The sequence below is a fragment of the Loxodonta africana genome, chromosome 3 (assembly GCF_030014295.1).
Source record: "Loxodonta africana isolate mLoxAfr1 chromosome 3, mLoxAfr1.hap2, whole genome shotgun sequence".
In the NCBI taxonomy this organism is placed as follows: Eukaryota; Metazoa; Chordata; class Mammalia; order Proboscidea; family Elephantidae; genus Loxodonta; species Loxodonta africana.
The window spans coordinates 2,543,360-2,562,382 of NC_087344.1; the positions used below are offsets into that span (position 1 = coordinate 2,543,360).

General features: G+C 56.5%; 1 protein-coding gene across 5 annotated transcripts in view; it reads left to right on the top strand.

Annotated features, from left to right (window-relative positions):
* Positions 1 to 19,023, top strand: part of DOT1L (DOT1 like histone lysine methyltransferase) — a 71,389-nt gene that overhangs the window by 27,538 nt on the left and 24,828 nt on the right. For 4 of the 5 annotated variants that reach the window (XM_064280174.1, XM_064280171.1, XM_064280170.1 and 1 more), the window contains 6 exons: positions 1,635 to 1,698; positions 2,965 to 3,193; positions 5,529 to 5,623; positions 6,689 to 6,751; positions 10,040 to 10,095; positions 13,422 to 13,501. In XM_064280174.1, coding sequence (XP_064136244.1) covers positions 1,635 to 1,698; positions 2,965 to 3,193; positions 5,529 to 5,623; positions 6,689 to 6,751; positions 10,040 to 10,095; positions 13,422 to 13,501 — 587 coding nt within the window. Of the gene's footprint in view, positions 1 to 1,634; positions 1,699 to 2,964; positions 3,194 to 5,528; positions 5,624 to 6,688; positions 6,752 to 10,039; positions 10,096 to 13,421; positions 13,502 to 19,023 lie in introns of those variants that run through there. The other variant, XM_064280172.1, reaches the window with a different exon arrangement.

Sequence of the window (19,023 nt, forward strand, 5' to 3'; positions counted from 1 at the left end):
GGCCTTCTGTGGTGGTGCACGTGGATCCGAGATTTCCTTTTGAGCTGTGAATAACTCCATGAAGTTATTTTGGTAGAAATGTTTATCAAACATTGGCAGATGCTGTCAGCGTGAGGGCAGAATTGGAAACTCGGCGTTGCCGAAACTTGAGTTGGTGTGTGTGAAATTACTCAACTTAGCAACCGCTCTTCCTGGAGCTGCCTGCTGCCAGCAGTCCTGAGCCACTGGCCTGGCCTCGGTCGCCCGTGGCTCCTTGGCCAGCCCTGGTTTAGTGCTGACTTGGTCTTGGCTGCTTGCTGTCTCCAGCGCCTTGGCCTCCTCCAGCAGTTTCCTGGAGGCCCTCTCCGGCAGTTTCCTGGAGGCCCTCTCCGGAATCTCAGGAGAGCCCAGTGGGTGGGGAAGGGCGAGGCTGTCTCTGGAATGCTGGCCTGGAATTTTTTTGTTTTTCTTTGAGAGAGAAGGAAAACATTCCATGCTCACGCCTGTCTCAGCTCTTGGGAGGGCTGTGCTGTCTGGGAACTCAGCTGCCTCTCCTGGCAGAGGGACATCCCAAGCAGCCCTGGGTTGCTGCAGAGGGCTCCCGCCTGATTTCTTCACCTCTGCGTTCACTGTCATGAAGGGGCTGTTGTCAGCTGGGCTGGGATTTCCACCTCAGTGAACAGCCACCGTGTCCCCTTGCCTCTTGCCCTTCTCACCATTTCATCAGCAGCCTGGTGTTGTCATAGAGGGGGCACCTCACTCCGTATCAGGAGTAGCGAGATGCCTAGGGTATGGGTGGGTGCTGGGTGGCCCCCAGTGTCGGTCAGCACTAGCCCAGTGCTGCGGACTCCGTGGTAAGCGTCCCTGCCCCTCAGGGTGAGGAGGGTGTGGGCACTGGCACCTCCACCCACATGGTCCAGCTTTCTCGTCAGACCTTGAGCAGTGAGCGTGGCCCACGGCGGTAGTCTGTTCATCGAGGCAGCTGCCATGAGTGGCCAGGGGACAGTGTGCGCAGCCATGGCTGTCATATCTCCCAGCTCCTCTGGGCTTCCACGTGCACACACCCGCTTAGGACAGAATTCTTCCCGGGAGAATCCAGGGTCTCTGAGCAGCTTCCAGCCACGGAGGCTGAAGGAAAGATGTAGAAGGTGGAGTAAAAGGAAGTGCAAAGTCGTGCAGCTTCTTCCTTCTGAGTTGTGCATAAGGCAATGTGAGCAGAGCCCCAGGCCTCTCCGCTCACCTGGCCTGGGCTTTTGCACACTCAGAGACCAAGGGCTGGGGATGGCCCCGTCCCGCCCGTCCTCCCTGGATTGGCTCCATGTTTCCCTTCAGCTGTCGTCCACTGCCCTGTCCCACCTCCAGCCCAGTGGGCAAACCTCTGAGCTCCATTTTGGGCTCTGAGGAGCCCTGGGAGCCCTGGCCTGACTCGCTGTCCCCAGAGCTCTGAACATGCTCCCAGCTAGGCCTATGGCACAAGCCCCCAGCGCCCTGGAGGTGAGCGATATCTTCCTGTGCAGGGTGCTGGGGCTTCTTCTGCGAGGGCACGCTGGCCTGTGGCGGCCGACTTGGGACTGGCTGTCTCGCTGTGAGCAGGCCCTGTCACTGCACTGTCATCAGGAGTGTCTGCAGTGACGGCTCCTCCCCCTGCCTTTCAGCTTCGAGAGCATGCAGAGGCTCTGTGACAAGTACAACCGGGCCATCGACAGCATCCACCAGCTGGTAGGTGGCCCCGCTGTCCCTGCAGCCCACCCCCGTTGCAGGTTCACCACGCCGTGATCCCTGCCATGGGGCCTCAGTGGGCACAGACCCTCAGTGGGCACAGGTCTGTAGCAGGCTGAGGTCCAGTCGTGGGGATTCTGTGGATGACGTTGTGATGTTGGGGAGTGGCGTCTTGGGAGCAGACCAGGCCTTTGTCCAGGCTATGTCCCCTGCAGGCCCTCCCTAGACAGCGCCGAGGGTGGGCAGTCGAGATGGTGCCGTCAGCCCCTGCCCATGGTGTGGCCGTGAGTGGGTGGTGGAGGGATCCACTAGTCCCCACGGTGACACCCTGCAGCGGGCCTGAGGCCAGGCAGGGCTAGAACCTCAGAGACATGAAGCAGAGGCTGTGTTTGTGACCCCGGCTGATTGCTCCTGTGGAATAGATTTTTAGTTTGAGCTGGGTTTTCTGAGGCCAGATTTTCAGAGAGTGCCGGAGTTGATGGGGTTAAAGAAACTCTCTGTTCCAGCTCAGGGGTCCCAGGTAGCGGGCCTTCCTGCACAGCAGGGGTCATGCTGGAGAGCTGGGGCCCAGGGAAGCCTGGCGGGAGGAGAAGACGCTTGGGTCCACATTTGCACTCTTGAGTGTATTCCCACAATGAGCTTGGGCAGAGAAAGGGGCATGTGCAGAGTGCCCGGGCCATGGGTGGCGGGTGGGGAGAAGGATCGTCCTCCACGCCTTTCCTTTCCCCATCTGCGACAAAAATAGGGAAATTACATACACACATGTGCGTATACACCCGTGTACACATCTACATGCACTCACACTGGGCACACGTATGTACGTGCACACGTGTGTGCACATACACATCGGGCACACGTATATGTACACATTCACACGTGCACACATGCACACACGTTGGGCACACATGGATGCACACATTCACACGGGCACATATGCACACACGGGCACACATGTACACACACATTCACACATGCACACACGTTGGGCACATGTATGCACACATTCACACGTGCACACACGCACACACACGTTGGGCACATGTATGCACACATTCACACGCACACACATTGGGCACGCAGGTATGCACACATTCACACACGTGCACACATTGGGCACACAGGTATGCACACATTCACACATGTACACACACACACATTGGGCACACGTATGTACACATTCACACACGTGCATACACACAAGGCACTTCCTTTACCAGGGCGTAGGTCCTGAGTATTGACTAGTTTTCCTGCCGCCCTTCGCCCTAGTGGAAGGGGACCACGCAGCCCATGAAGCTGAACACGCGGCCGTGCAATGGGCTCCTGCGGCACATCCTGCAGCAGGTCTACAACCACTCGGTGACCGACCCCGAGAAGCTCAACAACTACGAGCCCTTCTCGCCTGAGGTGTACGGCGAGACCTCCTTCGACCTGGTGGCACAGATGATCGACGAGATCAAGATGACCGAGGACGACCTGTTTGTGGACCTGGGCAGCGGTGAGTGCGGCTTTGTAGGGGTGCTTCTGAGCAGCCTGCTCCTCCGTCTGGTGGAGGCCTCAGAAACGGGAGGGAGCGTTTGCTGTCTGTGTCACAGACTCCCAGCTGGGAGGCTATCAGCAGGAGCAGCTGCGTCAGTCGAAGTGAGTCTCCAGGCTCCTTCTTCCTCATCTTCTGAGGTCTTACCTCTGAGGCCCAGGGCCCTGCCCTCCGGCCCCACAGCCCCTGCTGTCCACACTGCCATTTCTCCAGCCTACGCCTCCCCACGAGTCCCAGCCTCACCTGGATCGTACATCCCCGGGCCTACCCTGTCCTTCCTGGGGCTCCACCCCAGCGTCAGCACAGTCCTGCCTCCCCCCTTCCTCTCCTGTTTCTCCCCTCATCCATCAGGAGCAAGGTCTGCTGGCTCCAGCCCGAGCTCATGTCTGCAGCCAACCTCTTGTCCACCACGGCTGTTTCCCTGACCCTGTCACCACCCCCCCGTCACCTGCAGTGGCCTCTCATTGGGCTCCCGGGTCAGCTTCTCCCTGCCCCCAGCCAGCCTGTGGCCTTCTCTGCAGCCAGGCTCATCTTGCCGTGAGAAAGGCCATTCTTGTTCACTTTAGAAGGGCCAGCCATCCTGGCTCCGTAGCCCGGCCCAACCACGGCTGGGCTTGCCCCTGACTTGCTCTTTGGGATCATAGACCAGCTCCCCGCTGGCATTCTCTGCCCCTTTTCCATCCTACTCATCCACATCGCACTGACCACCCAACCAGCTCTTGGCCTCTTGATTATCTGACCGTCCTCTCCACTGTAGTGGACACTCCCAGGCAGGGAAGGGAGTCTCACCTTTTGGGTTCCTGGCTCTGTTGTCAGCCCTGACATCAGGCCTGGCAGGTGGGCCTGAGAGAAACCTTTATGGGGCGAGGGAACTGGTGCTGGTGGGCCCTGGAGCCTTTACGGGGGAGGGAACCAGAAGAGCTGGTGGGTCCCAGAGCCTTCATGGGGGAGGGAACCCATGCTGGTGGGCCCTGGAGCCTTCGCAGATGAGGGTACCTGTGCTGGTGGGTCCTGGAGGTTGTGGGGTTGTGTTTGTGGCTTGCTGGCAGGCGTCACATTTTAGCTTGAAAGGGCAGTGCACAAGGCTCCTCTGCGGCACCTCTGCCTTCCCCGTCCCCAGGCTTCGCTATGATAAGCCTCATGCTGATGACTGGTTTGAGCAGGTACAGTGTTGACGTGGGGCCTCGGCCCCTTACAGCAGGGATGGCAAAGACCTCATTGGTGACGTCCTCATTCCCTTGCAGCCCTTTTCAGTGCACGATTTGTATATCAGTGAGAATGTGCTGAAATACGTCCATCTGTTTGTGGTTGTGGTGTTCTGTAAAGTGCCCGTCAACGCCACACCGGCCCTGCTCGGCTGCAGCTGGGATCAGTGCTCCTACTCTGCGCAAACCCCACAGCATTGTCAGTGAACAGGCAGACGCGTGGCTGCAGTTCAGAGGAATGACTAGTTCAGAAACCAGTCCTCACTAAACGCCTAGCTGATGACAGGACCTGCGCTCTCCTGCCAGTGCTTCCCGCATCCCACGCTTGTCCCCCTGGCAGTTAGCTTGGGCTTCTGGCAGTGGGTGGGCCTGCCGCTCACCTCCCTGCTTGTACATATTCCACCTGTTAGAATGAGTCCATCTTGTTCCAAATGGAAACCAGGGGCTTCCGACAGCACCTGAAATGATGTGGCCGTGTGAGAAGCCTCCCAGCCACACCTTGGTGCAGAGCTCCAGGAACGCTGAAATGTTGATGGCTCGGACTCTCGCTCTGGCCGTAGATGGCTTGGCTGTGTGGGTGTGTGATCTGGGGTCCCGATTTGGTGGCATATAGCACTGACGCCATCAAGCAATGGGTGTCAGAGTCCTGGGTGTGACCTGTCGTGGTTTCTCATGTGGCCTTTCCAATCCCGGACCAGGCCTTGGTCAGACCCCCATCTTTGAAAAACGTTATGAGGGATTTGGGGTTCGAAGTGCGGTGTGCTCCTCCCCAACGGTGGTGATCTGGGGCACCCCCGTGGGCATGTGCACTGCAGTGGTGATCTGGGGCACCCCCGTGGGCGTGTGCGCTGCAGTGGTGATCTGGGGCACCCCCGTGGGTGTGTGTGCTGCAGTGGTGATCTGGGGCACCCCCGTGGGTGTGTGTGCTGCAGTGGTGATCTGGGGCACCCCCGTGGGCATGTGCACTGCAGTGGTTATCTGGAGGTTTAGGGTGCCCTCCTCACCTCCGAGCCCTGCCCATGAGGCTGCCTGCCCTCGTCACCTTTGAGCCCGGGTGCTGGCTGTGTCTAACTATGTTTCTCTGCTTCAAGGAGTGGGCCAGGTTGTGCTCCAGGTCGCTGCAGCCACCAACTGCAAACATCACTACGGCGTGGAGAAAGCTGACATCCCAGCCAAGTACGCGGAGGTCAGTGACTTTTGGGTGGATGGTGGGGCGGGGTGGGCGGGCGGGTTCACTGCCTCACCTGTGGTTTTACTGGTTGCCGCCCCTCTGCAAATTTGAAGCGGGTGGTCTTGTGGCAGAGGGACCTCGCTGTGCATGCTACCGCCCCAGGGCATGTGCTGTGGGTGGTGCCTGTGCCATGTGCCTCAGGCGTCCTGGCTGTGGCAGCTCTGCGCCCAGAACAACAGCACAGGCAACTTGGGTAGACGAGTCTTTAGGTGCGTACTGCTCTTCCTGTGGCCACGTGGCTCTCCTCATTAGATGACAAGATAAGCGGGGTCCACAGGTGACCCAGCAAGTCTGGACTGCAGGGAATTCCATAATTCCTGCCCTGAATCAGCTCTGCCGTGACATACTTTGTGCATCCCCCTGCTGTGAAGAGTGGGGAGGACGCGGGCCCCTCCTGAGCATCTGTGTGAGGCTGGTGCCTTCCTGGGACTTGCAGTCTTGGCTGCCGTGGCATGTGGGACCTCAGGTGTCCCTCCCAGGTGTAGGCACAGCTCTGTTTGTGGGCCCTTCTGATTGATTTCCATGGAACGCCAAGTGAGCTTGCCACATGTACGGCCTGGAGCGTGACGTGGCTGCCCCCGTAGCTGGGGAGCACCAGCCGGCCCTCCCTCGCCCTCCGTGCTGTGACTCACGTGGTTTTTGGAAACCCCTGTGCATGACCGAGCCTTTGCTGGCACCCTGCTCACCCGCATCTGCCCAGGCCGTGGTCAGTGGGGTGTGGGGAGAGGTGTGCCTGAGCAGGCTTCCTGCCCTCCTTCAGGCGACCAGGTTTCATGGTCCAGATGCCCTGTGGACTGTAGGTGCCTGGAGCACCAAGAGCCCCATGAGGCCTGTGACTGACTTCCGCCAGTGCGTCGCTCTGGGCGTGTCTCAGAGTGGTTACGCGAGGGCTGGGCGATGGAGGGCCCCCGTGGGATCCTGGTAGGTGGCAGTGGGTGGGGTGGATGCAGAGCAGCCCCGTGCGTCCAGGCGAGGAGGTCACTGGTGTGTGACGGGCTGTGTGGTTTCTTTTCCTCGCAGACGATGGACAGAGAGTTCAGGAAGTGGATGAAATGGTATGGAAAAAAGCATGCCGAATACACAGTGAGTGCCTCCTCGTGCTCTGTGGCCCTGACGCTGCGGAAGCCCCTCTGTCTCCCTCTTTCTTGCTCTCTGACCACTGTTTCTTTCTTTGTCTTCGTGGAAACCATGGTGTTTCCTCTGTGTGGTTTCCTTCTGGCTCTCCTCAGGGCGTCTGAGTATGAATTGGTCCCTTAGGATTCCTCTTGTATCACTGTGAAAGCCGGCCCATGGGAGCCCCGTGTGGTCCCTTTCCCATCCTGTCTCCCGCGGCATATTTTCTGGGGACCTGATTTTCCCTGGCGCCGGCGGGGCTCTGCTGTTCTGCCTTCCCAGTAGCCGTTTGTGGGAGTTCCTGGTGCTCCTTGTCCTGGTCAGCATTCGATGGTGTTGGCTTGGAGCTCAGCCCTCCCAGTAGGGGTGTAGTGGCATCTTGTCTTGATTCACGGGTTCCCTAATGTCAGGTGACACAGAACATCTCTTCACCTGTCTGTCTTTTTGGGTGTTGAGATCTTTTGCCCATTTTCAAGCTGGGTTGTTTGTTTTCTTATTGTTGGGTCTTAAGCTAACCAAAGGGTCGGCAGTTTGAATCCGCCAGGCGCTCCTTGGAAACTCTATGGGGCAGTTCTACTCCATCCTATAGGCTCGCTATGAATCGGAGTCGACTCGAGGGCACTGGGTGTTTTTTGGGTTTGTGTATTTTGGATTAAAAAAAAAAAATACAAATCCTTTATTCTCTCAAGTCTTTCCTCTCAGTGGGCTGTGAGGATCTCGGCCTCTCAGTTGGCCCAGGCCACTGTGTGGGAACCGTTTCTGTTGTCTGGGTGGTTTAGGGTGTGCATAGTTTATGGTTCCAGTAAAAGGCCTTGGAGTCAGGCACTGCCTGGCCCCGGTTCCAACAGGCATCTGCGTCTATCTTCACACACTGCCGTTACCGTTAGGCATCTTCCAGGTGGGTTTTTCTAGAGAGAGTCTTTCGCCTGACTCTTCACACCCACTTCTGTGCACTGTGGGTCCTGGTATTTGGAAAGACCCTAGCCGTGTCCCTTGGCTTTGATTTGGTGCCCGGCTGGTGGCTGAGTGCCACCTCCCATAACTCAATAAGTAAGGGGGGGACCTGAGCAGGAGCTGAAGACAGCCGCGGGGACCGTCCCAGGCTTCGTAGCGGCCTCCCGGCCGGGTGCCCCATCAGCATAGCCTCTGCCCTGCAGAGACGTGATGCGCAGCCCCTCCCAGATGGTGTCTCCGGGACATGCATGCCCGGCCTCTCTGCCGCTCCCTCTCTGCGGCTGTGGCTGGTCCTCCGTCCTTCCCGGCCCATGACCCACTTCGGCCCCATGGACACCCTGTACTGCCCTCCTTGGTGGAGGTGTCTGTTCTATGGGTGCTGGGCACCCCCTTGAGGACAGGACTTGGGCCAGGGCTCAGCATCCAGGGTGCGGTGGCCTTCGCGGCCTCCCCCTCCCCCTTCCCTGCTGCCGTGCTGCCTCCCAGTTGCTGGCCAGGGCCTGGGCCGCCTGCTGTGTGTTGGCGTGTGCAGGGTGACGGCAGTGGTGGGCTCGCAGGCCGCAGGGCCCGCTCCCCTCCCTGCAGAAGCAGCTCTGGGTGGCTGGGTGGGTGGCACTGGGGGCCTCTCTGCCCACCGTCTTCCTGTGGCCCCCCGCTCTACGCACAGGAAGGAAGGGGGCTCACGGCCACCTCCAGGCACCGGGGGCAGACGTGAGTCTCTCCCACGGTCTCCAGGCCCTCGGGCAGGCCTCAGAGGGATGTTTCAAGCCGCCCTTTTACAGTGTCATCGTTCTTGAATTGTACCAGAGTTTATTTGTACGATGATGCCTTTTTAAAAAAATAACAGCTTTATCGATACGTAGTTCACCTATGTTTAACCCACTTAAAGCCTACAGTTTAGTGTTTTTAGTATATTCAGAGTTGTGAAACTGTTACCCCTGTCTAGTTCCAGAAATTCTCCTCACCCTGAAAGAAAACCCTATGTCCATCAGCAGTCACTCACCACCCTCCCTCAGCCCCAGGCGACCACAAGTGCACTCCCTGTCTGTATGGATTTGCCTGTTCTGGAGATTTCACATCAGTAGGGTCAGACACCGTGTGGTCCCTTGAGTCTGGCTTCTCTCCCTGGGCAGCATGTTTTTGAGGTCCACCAACATTGGAGATGGATCTGTGCCTCGTTCTCGTTGTAGGAGAGTGACATGCCCTCGTGTGGATGGACACATTGTGTCTGTCTGTCACCTGCTGGTGGACATCTGGCTGTGTCCACCTTTGGCCATTGTGAACTGTGGTGCTGTGACCACATGTGTGCAGGCTTTCATTTCTCTTGGGTGTCTCTTGGGAGTAGAGATGACAGGCTTTTTGGAGAATGATAAAACCAGATTCTTCACAGCTTCAGACGGTTCGTCTGTAAGAACTGTGCTCTGTTTGATGGCCTTTGGCCTTGTGGAGGCAGGTTGATGTTGGTCTGCTCGTGAAAGTAGCCGTGGGCGCAGGTTTGCATCACAGAGACGGAGTTGTCTTCCGGCAACAGGTCACACTCCAGGTCAGACATCCCAGGAGCAGGCCGACAGCTCGTGGCAGTGTTGGAAACACAGAGCCCTCCCCTCCCCGTGTACAGTGTTGTCGTTGGTGGGAAAGGGAGCCTCCTGTGGCGGCTTCTTGCCCTCCGCCTCCTAGCAGCGCACACATATCCCCGCGTGATAGAGCTCCCTGAAGACCACGCCCTTGAGTTTTCCGTGGGAGCTGTAGCTAACTTGTGCCTGTCTTAAAAGCCTGGATATTTATGATCCTCTGTGTCAGGGGAGGGGAACAACAGGGAAGGACCTGGAGGTGCCTAGCCTGGGCTGGGAACCATGGTGCCCAGAGCATCCTGGGGCCCTGGGTCAGGGGGCCTGCTGTGGCAGCGTCTGGTTCTCACTGTGGGTACAGTCTCCGCTGTCGTGCGGAAGTGGTTGGATGTAGTGCTGTGACAGCACCAGGTGTGTCCTCCTGCGGTGAGCCACTGTCCACTTAGCCGTGCTCTGCTCTCAGCCCTCAGGCCTGACACGGCCCCATCCTTCTCGACCCTGTGCTCAGCGTTCCAGCCCGGTTCTGGGCAGCGGACCCTGGTGCATCTCATGGGGCCTGCTGCACGGCCCCTGTGCTGTCTCTGGTCAGCCCCTTCTCCTCGAGCCACTTCTGCTGTGCCCCAGGCTCCTGCACCCCTACTGTGGGGGCTCTGCTCCTTTCATCTCTTCTTCGTAGGGTGGGTAGCACCCCGAGAGACCTGTGTGATAAACACTGTCTGGGTTTTCTTCCTTTCAGCTGGAAAGAGGCGATTTCCTCTCAGAAGAGTGGCGTGAGCGGATTGCGAACACGAGGTACGACCAGACAGCGGCCCTTGGGGTGTGTGGCATCCTCGCGCCTGATGGGGATAGGCGGGGTGGCCCACTCCCTGGGAGGCATCAGGAGCCGGGTGGGCGGCTGCTGGGGGTAGTCTGAGAGCCAGCAGGGCCTCTCTGTCACTGCCGCTGCAACTGGGTCCAGCCGTCCTTCCTGTCAGGAGGGGCTCTTCCCAAGGGCCGGGATGGTGCCAACGGCCGTCATGTGACCTGGTCTCCAAGGTCAGAAACACAGGCATGATGCGGCCAGGGGGCCCGTGAGGCTGGAGCGGGGCATCTTGTTCTCTTTGTCACAGTTCTTATGCCCCTGTGGGCCCTGTAGACCTGCCACCTCCTGCTACCACCCCAGGACGCTCATGCTTGGGGGATGTCCCCTGCCGGCTTAGCCCTGGGCTCAGCACGTGGTAGCTGCTGGGGAGTCGCCCCAACTCTAGTGTCCTTTACTTTTGGATTGGCCTCCTCCCCCAGGCTGGGTTCAGGGGTGTCCTTGGTGTCACCTTGGCACTGGTCATGCCCACCCACCACCCTTGCCTGGTGCCACCCCAGGCATCTGAGTGTGCTCACTCTGCTCTTAACACTCCTCGATCAGGACGGCCAGGCATCGCCCTCCGCCCTGGGCTGCCTTGCGGGCTCCACGTCATGTTGCTCCAGGAGTTGTGTCCCCAGACCCTAGGATGGTCAGCGCTCCTGGAGACGTGGCTGGAGCACAGTGTCCTGGAACCTCACATGGCCTGGTGGGGGTCCACGCGGGCTGCGCCAGTGTCCTGAGGCTGTCATGACTAAGTGCCACACACTGGGGGCCTAGGACAATAGACATTCACTCGATCATGGTTCTGGCGGCCAGGAGTCCAGATTCAGGGCGTCGGCAGGGCTGTGCTACCTCCGGACGCTTTAGGGGAGGGTCCTTCTTTGTTTCTCCCAGCTTCTGTGGCTTCCGGCGCTTGTGGCCCCATCACTGCTCTCTCTGCCTCCGTCTTCACATGGTTGCCTTTCCTGTGCATGTTTGTGTCCCTTCTTTTTTATACGACACTGCTCAGCTAGGACAAGGACCCCCTATTCCAGTGTGATCTCATCTTAAGTAATGACATCTCCAAAGATCCTCTTCCAAGCAGGGACCAGTATTAGGACGTCAGTGTGTCTTTTGGGGGACACAGTTCAGCCCACAACAGGGTGCTTGGTAGGTAGGAAGGTTCGTGAGCTGTGAGGCTCTCGTGTGGCCCCTGTGCTCCAGGCAGTGCTGCGTTATTGGAATGTGTCTCCTTTGCGGCGGCGGCTGGGCTTGCGGGGCTGGTCACACGGCTCCAGCTTGGCCCTGTCATATTCCCGCCCCCCTTCCTTCTGCTCTTGCTCACTGCCGGCTGCCTTGTCCCCCCATCCTCTGTGTACGGGGGCAACCAGAAAACGGAGGCTTCTCTTTCAACAAGCCTTTCCTTCTTTTGCTCTCTTGTGAGGATCCTTTATATTTGGGGTCCCCACAGCCCGGTCCTCTGCCCTCCTTTGCACCTTGTTTGTGGTCGGTGCTATGGGCCGGCCGGCTCTTCTTGGGCGTTGGCAGCCCTCTGTTGTCACCAGGAGCGTGGTAGCCCCAGACGCAGCTCCGCCCTGACCAGTTTCCTGCTAATGGCGTCCACTGTGGGTGCCCCCCGCCTGCTGCTTTGTTCTCCCAGGGGTCAGTTGCAGCTTTCCTAGCCTTGGTTGGTTTTTAGTGTCCTTGTGTCTGAAGTGCGAGGGGTGCTTATGGAGGTGGATGGTTGTCTGACGCAGCCAGTCCCCAAGGCCCTTTCCTGGCCCGGACCTCCTCACCCCCTGGTCACTTCAAACCACCAGGCTCTCGAGACCCGGTTCCCAGCTGCAGAGTGGGTGCTAGTCTCACCAGTGGCCGAGGGCAGCCCAGGACACCTGCGGGAGGGTGGCAGGCCTGGGAATGCCACAGATAACTGGCCACTGCTCATGTGACCTTCTGCACTGCCTTCCCCATTCGGTGTACTGGCCAGTGGCACCCACGAGGCCTGCCTTCTCGTACGGCAGGAGGGGAACAGCTCTGTGTGTCTGTCCGTAACGTGCTTGTCCTGCCAGCCTCCAGAACAGACCTCTGTGCTCACTTGTGGTCTTGCCGGCTCTTCCTTGTTCTTCTTTTCGCCCAGTAGGGGTGCTTGTGAATGGGACCAGACTTCCCAATTTCAGAGCCCTCAAGATTCCAGACAGCCAGTTGGGGTCCAAATAGGCTCCCTCTGTTCTCTGTGTGTTTAAAAGAGGAGGAAAGCCTTCTGTCCGTGAAGACCTGCAGTGCGGTTAGGGCTGCGCTTCCGTCTGGAGGGAAGCCATGTCCACGTTAACTTTGGAAAAGGCTTCTTTACCACTGGGTCTTCAGATTCACCAGCTCCGTAGGTGTTTGTAGAGTTTAGCCCTTCAGGGAGCAAGCTGAGGGGCAGGAGGAACAGAGAGGCAGCGGCCAGGGTGGGGTGGAATCTCTGGATTTAGGTGTGGGAGCACAGCCTCTTCCCCCTGCTCGTCTGCTACCCCGGCAGCTTCCACAGATGCAGGATTCCTTAGCTTGCTGGGTACTGGACAACCTGAGAATGCAGGAAAAGCCAAGCGGCCCCTCCCGTAGAAGAATGTCTTTTCTTGTCCCCCTGGGCCCCAGTGCTTCCACTGGCCTGCTGTAGTGGAGCCTGCAAGTGGGGCCCCCTTGGCTGTGGCAGCCTGGAAGAGCTCATGAGGCCACACTGGCTTTGAAACGTTGGGGCTCCCTGCAATGGGTCCCCCAGACATGGAGACGGATGGGCAGGTGGGAATGTCCCATGACACACCTGGCGGGGCTTCTGTGGCCTCAGAGTGGAGGTTAACAGCTGGGTGTCTCCAACACTCCTTGAGCTGTGACCCACGTCCCAGCCCTGGGATGTCCTCCTGACAGTTCAGACTAAGGCTTGGGGCGCAGCAGGCCGATGTGCTCGTCCAAGGGCAGCAGGTGACATCGATATGCAGGTGGGGAGGGGCTAGGCTACATGCCAGGTGGTGGCTTATCCCAGATGCCCAGTGGCCCAAAGGTCCAGGAGATTTCTGGAATAGTCTTTGTTGGCAACAAATTGAGGAAGCCCCTTGGAAGCCTACTGTGGGCTTGGGTGGGCCTGGGATCTGCTTGAGACCTGCAGGCTTGTGGTGGGGGGTGAGCGCTGCTGGCAGAGGGGGTGGGCCTGAGTCACGGGGCTGCGGGTCACCGAGCCTGCAGGCCACTGTGTGCGCTGAGACTTTATGTCGGTCGAGGCGGAAACTTGGCTTCACTCACCTGGAGTATTGTTTTGCAGTGTTATATTTGTGAATAACTTTGCCTTTGGTCCTGAGGTGGATCACCAGCTGAAGGAGCGATTTGCAAACATGAAGGAAGGTAAGGTTTCCCTTCTTAACCCTTGGCCTGTGGGAGCTGTGAGCAGGGCTGCCTCTCTGAGTGCTAGCAGCACAGGCTCCGTGCGGGGCCTTGGTGCTGATGGCAGGTACTGGGCCCCCTCTATAAGTGCAGCCTCTGTTAACTTAGCCACCGACTGAAAGGTGGTATCGGAGTTGGCTATGTTTGTTGTGACGCTGTCATCTAAGGGGGTGGCATGGCGTCACCTGGGACCTCCGAGTGCAATGTCGGGGATTGACTAGCCTGGACCACTCTGCAGCCTGCTCAGGCCAGGGTTCACAGCCTCACAGTGTGCCTGGAAGTGTGGGGTGTCTCCTGGAGGGCCTAAGTCTTCCCCATGCTGAGGCTTCCCATGGGGAGGGGCCCAGGCTGTGCTCCCGGCACTCTTCCATTGCTGTCACCTGCCCACCACCTCCAGGGCCGATAGCCTGGTCTTGTGGCCGAGTACCAGGGGTTGGAGCAGGTGTTGGGTTTATCAATAAAAACGCAGGATAGCCAGTTAAATTTCAATTTCAGATGAACAGTGGATAGCTCTAGAAGTATGTCCCCACTTACACTAAACAACTCTTTGTTGTTTCCTGAAGTTCACGTTTACCTGGTGTCACCTGTTGTACTTGGTGGCCCTCAGGTGGGGCATTTGGGAACACTGGGGTCATCCAGGAGGGCTTCTTTTGCCTTCTCCTGGGCTTTCACCTGTCACCTCAGTGTGAGGACCCTGCTTGTCCTGGGCTTTCCCCTATCACCTCAGTGTGAGGACCCTGCTTGTCCTGCGCTTTCCCCTATCACCTCAGTGTGAGGACCCTGCTTGTCCTGCACTTTCCCCTATCACCTCAGTGTGAGGACTCTGCTTGTCCTGCACTTTCCCCTATCACCTCAGTGTGAGGACCGTGCTTGTCCTGGGCTTTCCCCTATAACCTCAGTGTGAGGACCCTGCTTGTCCCGGACTTTCCCTGTCACCTCAGTGTCACCAGCTTTTCCATGCCTGTCTTGTGCCTGTCCTCCTTCTATTCACCTTTCCTTCTCTCTCAGCCACAAGGAGGCGTCTAGGCCGGGTCCTGTTGTATGTGGTGAGAGGGCTGTCTTGACTTTGTGAGTCTTGGTTTGGCCAGAAATTCTTTCACCCAATTAATGAGAAAATTTTAGAATGTGGCTTGAAAGCCGTGTTTGTCATCTTTAGGTCTAGAAAAGTTACATTTGTTTCCTTAAGAATCAGTTCAGTGGTTTAGTCAGGCTTTGTTTTCTCTCTGCTCACTACCACCTCTCGACTGGGAGTTGGGTTGGCTCTGTTGTGGGGCGTAAGTCCTCCTCCTTGGTATGAGTGAACTTGCAGGGAGAAGTTGTTTTGAAATCTTGACAGTCCACCAGTGGAAGGTGACAAAGACAGGAAAGCCGTCAGTGTTCAGGGCACATTCTGGCTTTTCTGGAGTGTCTCGCACTCCTCCTCGGCCACATGGAGCCCACTTGAGCCTTTTCTTTCAAGGCTGTGGCTTTTCCAGTCTTGTGTTGGACCCTGCCTAGACCATCTGTGTCTCCTGCCCAGCCTGGTGCCGAGCCCGAGAACAGGCATCCACAAGTAGGAGGGCTGTTAAACCAGCCGAGCCTGCGTGTGTACATGCCTCTTAGCCCACGTGGAAACAAGAGGGGGAACAGGAGGGTCTTGGTCTTAGCAGCCCCAGTACAAGCTCGCACTGTGCCTAGAGGCTAGACACCTCTCCAGGATCCAGACAGCAGGTGTCACGTGTCTCCTTACCCACTCAGAACATCAGGCAGAGAAGGACCTCTTCTAGTTCTAGAACCTTCCAAACAGACGGGAGTTGGCTAGGTCCATCCCAGCACCAGGCTAGGTGCTGTAATTGCTGGTAGATCCCATTGTGTGTCAGACACTGACTCTCAGTGTAAAAGAACATCCATGTGGTCCAGAGAGGGAAGCCGTCCACAGCAGTGGCCTCAGAGAGCTGGTTCTGTGGGGCTGGGACCCGCACCTCAGGGCTCCAGTAGGAAGTCTCCTCCTCCCCCATTTGTTTCCTGTGAATCCGTACTTGAGCCTGAGACACAGGAGGTGGGTGGATGGGAGACACGGGGAGAGGAGCTCTGGAAACTAAGGGTAGGAAGTAGCTGAGAGACCCTGGATTTCCCCTGTGAATCCACCACAGTGAGGTGGTGTCAAGAAAGGGTCTTTCTCCTCTTCTCCCCCTCCCCCCACTCTCTCTCTCTCCTCTCCCTCCCTCCCTGTTTCAGTTTTTTAAATGACTTGAAGTGCAAGGAGAATACTGTATTGACCACGCGTGCGCCTCCATCCAGCTCTCCCTCAGATGTCTTCTACACGATGACTTTGTCGTCGTCGCAGTCCCCACAGAGGTCACCCACAGCCTCGTCGGGGCAGGGCGCCCATGTGGGTACAGTCTGCATCTGCAGGGAGAAGCTGACTTTCTCCTTCCTTCTTGAGTCTCACACCTATCTGCTCTTTTTCCTTACTGAACAGAATGAGTCAAACTCTTAGGGAAAAAGAGTAGTAGTTGCTTATATGAGGCAAGCACTCAGAACAATCCAGTGCCTTGGCTGAGGCTGCTGGCCCCATAGGACGAGGCTGTTCTACCCGCCCAGACCTTGGTCACTGCTCTGTGTTAGTCCAGGAGCATAGCACTAGTCTGCTCTTTGGGCTTCGAATTTTGTGGACAAATGCCCTGCCTGCGGTATATCTGCCACCCCTCAACACTCAGATACAATGTTCATCAGGGCCTCTGGGTCACTGCGTGGGGCCGGAGCTGCCCACGCTCCTAGTTAGAGCCAGAACATGTGTCTGTGTGTCTGGGCGTGCTTGTCCGTATGTGTATCTGTGCATGCGTGTGTCTGAGTATCTGTGTCTGGGTGCGTCTCCGTGTGCGTGTGTGTCAGGGACGGGGCTGTTCCTGAGTTACTCTGAAGCAGAGGAGCATCACGGTAATCCTTCTGTGGTGGCCCGGTGCCTCTCCTCCTCACCCTGAGAACAGGGCAGTGACTCCTACTGCCCTCTAGTGTCTGCTCCTCGCTGATCATCCGGCCATCCTGAGCGCCTCTCCCGGCTGTTACTTCCTGACCTTTCTGGTCACGGGCCATGCGGGGCTTTTGCTGACGGCCTGCCGTGGCCACCATTGTCCTGGAGCCATCCTTCTGCTCTTTCTTCTGATGCCCTGTAGGGCTGTCCAGGCCAGGTGTCTTGTTTCTTCCTGGGGTGCTGTCATGTGTCTCTATGTCCCCTGGGCTGGAGGATTGGTCAGAGTCAGGGCAGACAGGCAGGAACTGCCCAGCGTGGTGAATCCCACCTGCAGTGCTGAGGCTGAGCCCCCGTGGGACACGGCAGCCTGTGCCCCTGTGCCGTGAGTGGTCTCTGGTCCCGCTGCATGCCACTTCCTAGTTACCTCGCCTCAGAAGTCCCCTCACACAGTGGTTCTACTGACCACCTGTGATGCTTCCTGGCTCAGCGGTCACATCGGGGATTGCAGGGGCTGGTTTTCTCATCACCCCGTTTCTTCTGTACTTACTAGCTGGTGTCCTATGAAGAACACCTCCCGACATCCAACACTGAGTGCTGCTGTAGCCTTGTGGGCGAGTGTCGTTCATTGTACAGCCGTGGGCCATAACTCTTACTCTCTTGGGCGTGTGTTATTCATTGTACGACTGTCGGCCGTAACTGTTATTTGCTTGGGCGTGTGTTGTTCATTCTACCATTGTAGGCTGTAACTGCTACTCGCTTGGGGCGTGTGTTGTTTATTGTACGACTGTCAGCTGTAACTGTTACTTGCTTGGGCGTGTGCTGTTCATTGTATGGCTGTTGCCCGTAACTGTTAATCGTTTGGGCATGTGTTGTTCATTGTACTGCTGTAGGCTGTAATTGTCACTCTTGGGTATCTGTTGTTCATTGTATCACTGTAGGCTGTAACAGTATTTATGCCTGTTCCCAAGAAAGGTGATCTAACTGAATGTGGAAATTATTGAACAATATCATTAATATCACATGCAAGCAAAATTTTGCTGAAGATCATTCAAAAATGGCTGCAGCAGTATATCAACAGGGAACTGCCAGAAATTCAGGCCGGTTTCAGAAGAGGACGTGGAACCAGGGATATCATTGCTGATGTCAGATGGATCCTGGCTGAAAGCAGAAAATACCAGAAGGATGTTTACCTGTGTTTTATTGACTATGCAAAGGCATTTGACTGTGTGGATCATAACAAATTATAGATAACACTGCGAAGAATGGGAATTCCAGAACACTTAATTGTGCTCATGGGGAACCTTTACATAGATCAAGAGGCAGTTGTTCGAACAGAACAAGGGGATACTGATTGGTTTAAAGTCAGGAAAGGTGTGCGTCAGGGTTGTATTCTTTCACCATACCTATTCAATCTGTATGCTGAACAAATAATCTGAGAAGCTGGACTATATGAAGAAAAACGGGGCATCAGGATTGGAGGAAGACTCATTAACAACCTGCGTTATGCAGATGACACAACCTTGCTTGCTGAAAGCGAACAGGACTTGAAGCACTTACTAATGAAGATCAAAGACCACAGCCTTCAGTATGGATTACACCTCAACATAAAGAAAACAAAAATCCTCACAACTGGACCAGTGAGCAACATCATGATGAACGGAGAAAAGATTGGAGTTGTCAAGGATTTCATTTTCCTTGGATCCAGAATCAACAGCCATGGAAGTAGCAGTCAAGAAATCAAAAGACGCATCGCACTGGGTAAATCTGCTGCAGAGGACCTCTTTAAGGTGTTGAAGAGCAAAGATGTCACCCTGAAGACTAAGGTGCACCTGACCCAAGCCATAGTATTTTCAATCACATCATATGTATGTGAAAGCTGGACAATGAATAAGGAAGACTCAAGAAGAATTGATACCTTTGAATTGTGGTGTTGGCGGAGAATATTGAATATACCACGGACTGTCAGAAGAACGAATAAATCTGTCTTGTAATAAGTACAACCAGAATGCTCCTTAGGAGCAAGGATGGCAAGACTGCATCTTACATACTTGGGACATGTTGTCAGGAGGGATCAGTCCCTGGAGAAGGACATCATGCTTGGCAGAGTACAGGGTCAGTGGAAAAGAGGAAGACCCTCAACGAGGTGGATTGACACAGTGGCAATAACAATGGGCTCAAGCATAACAACAATTGTAAGGATGGCTCAGGACCGGGCAGTGTTTCGTTCTGTCGTGCATAGGGTCGCTATGAGTTGGAACCGATTCGACGGCACCTAACAACAACAACAGGCTGTAACTGTCACTCTCTCAGACGGGCATTGTTCATTGTACTGTTGTCAGCCGTAACAGTTACTTTCTTGGGTGTGTGTTCATTGTACAGTGACTGTAACTGTTACTCTTTCTGTGGCTCACACCATCCCTGCCCACCTCCGAGAGCCTGTCAGGCTGGCACTCGTGGCCCCTGGGTACAACCCTGTGAGGCTGGGACAAGAGGCCCCAGCCCTGTAACCAGCCACTGCTCCATTCCTTTG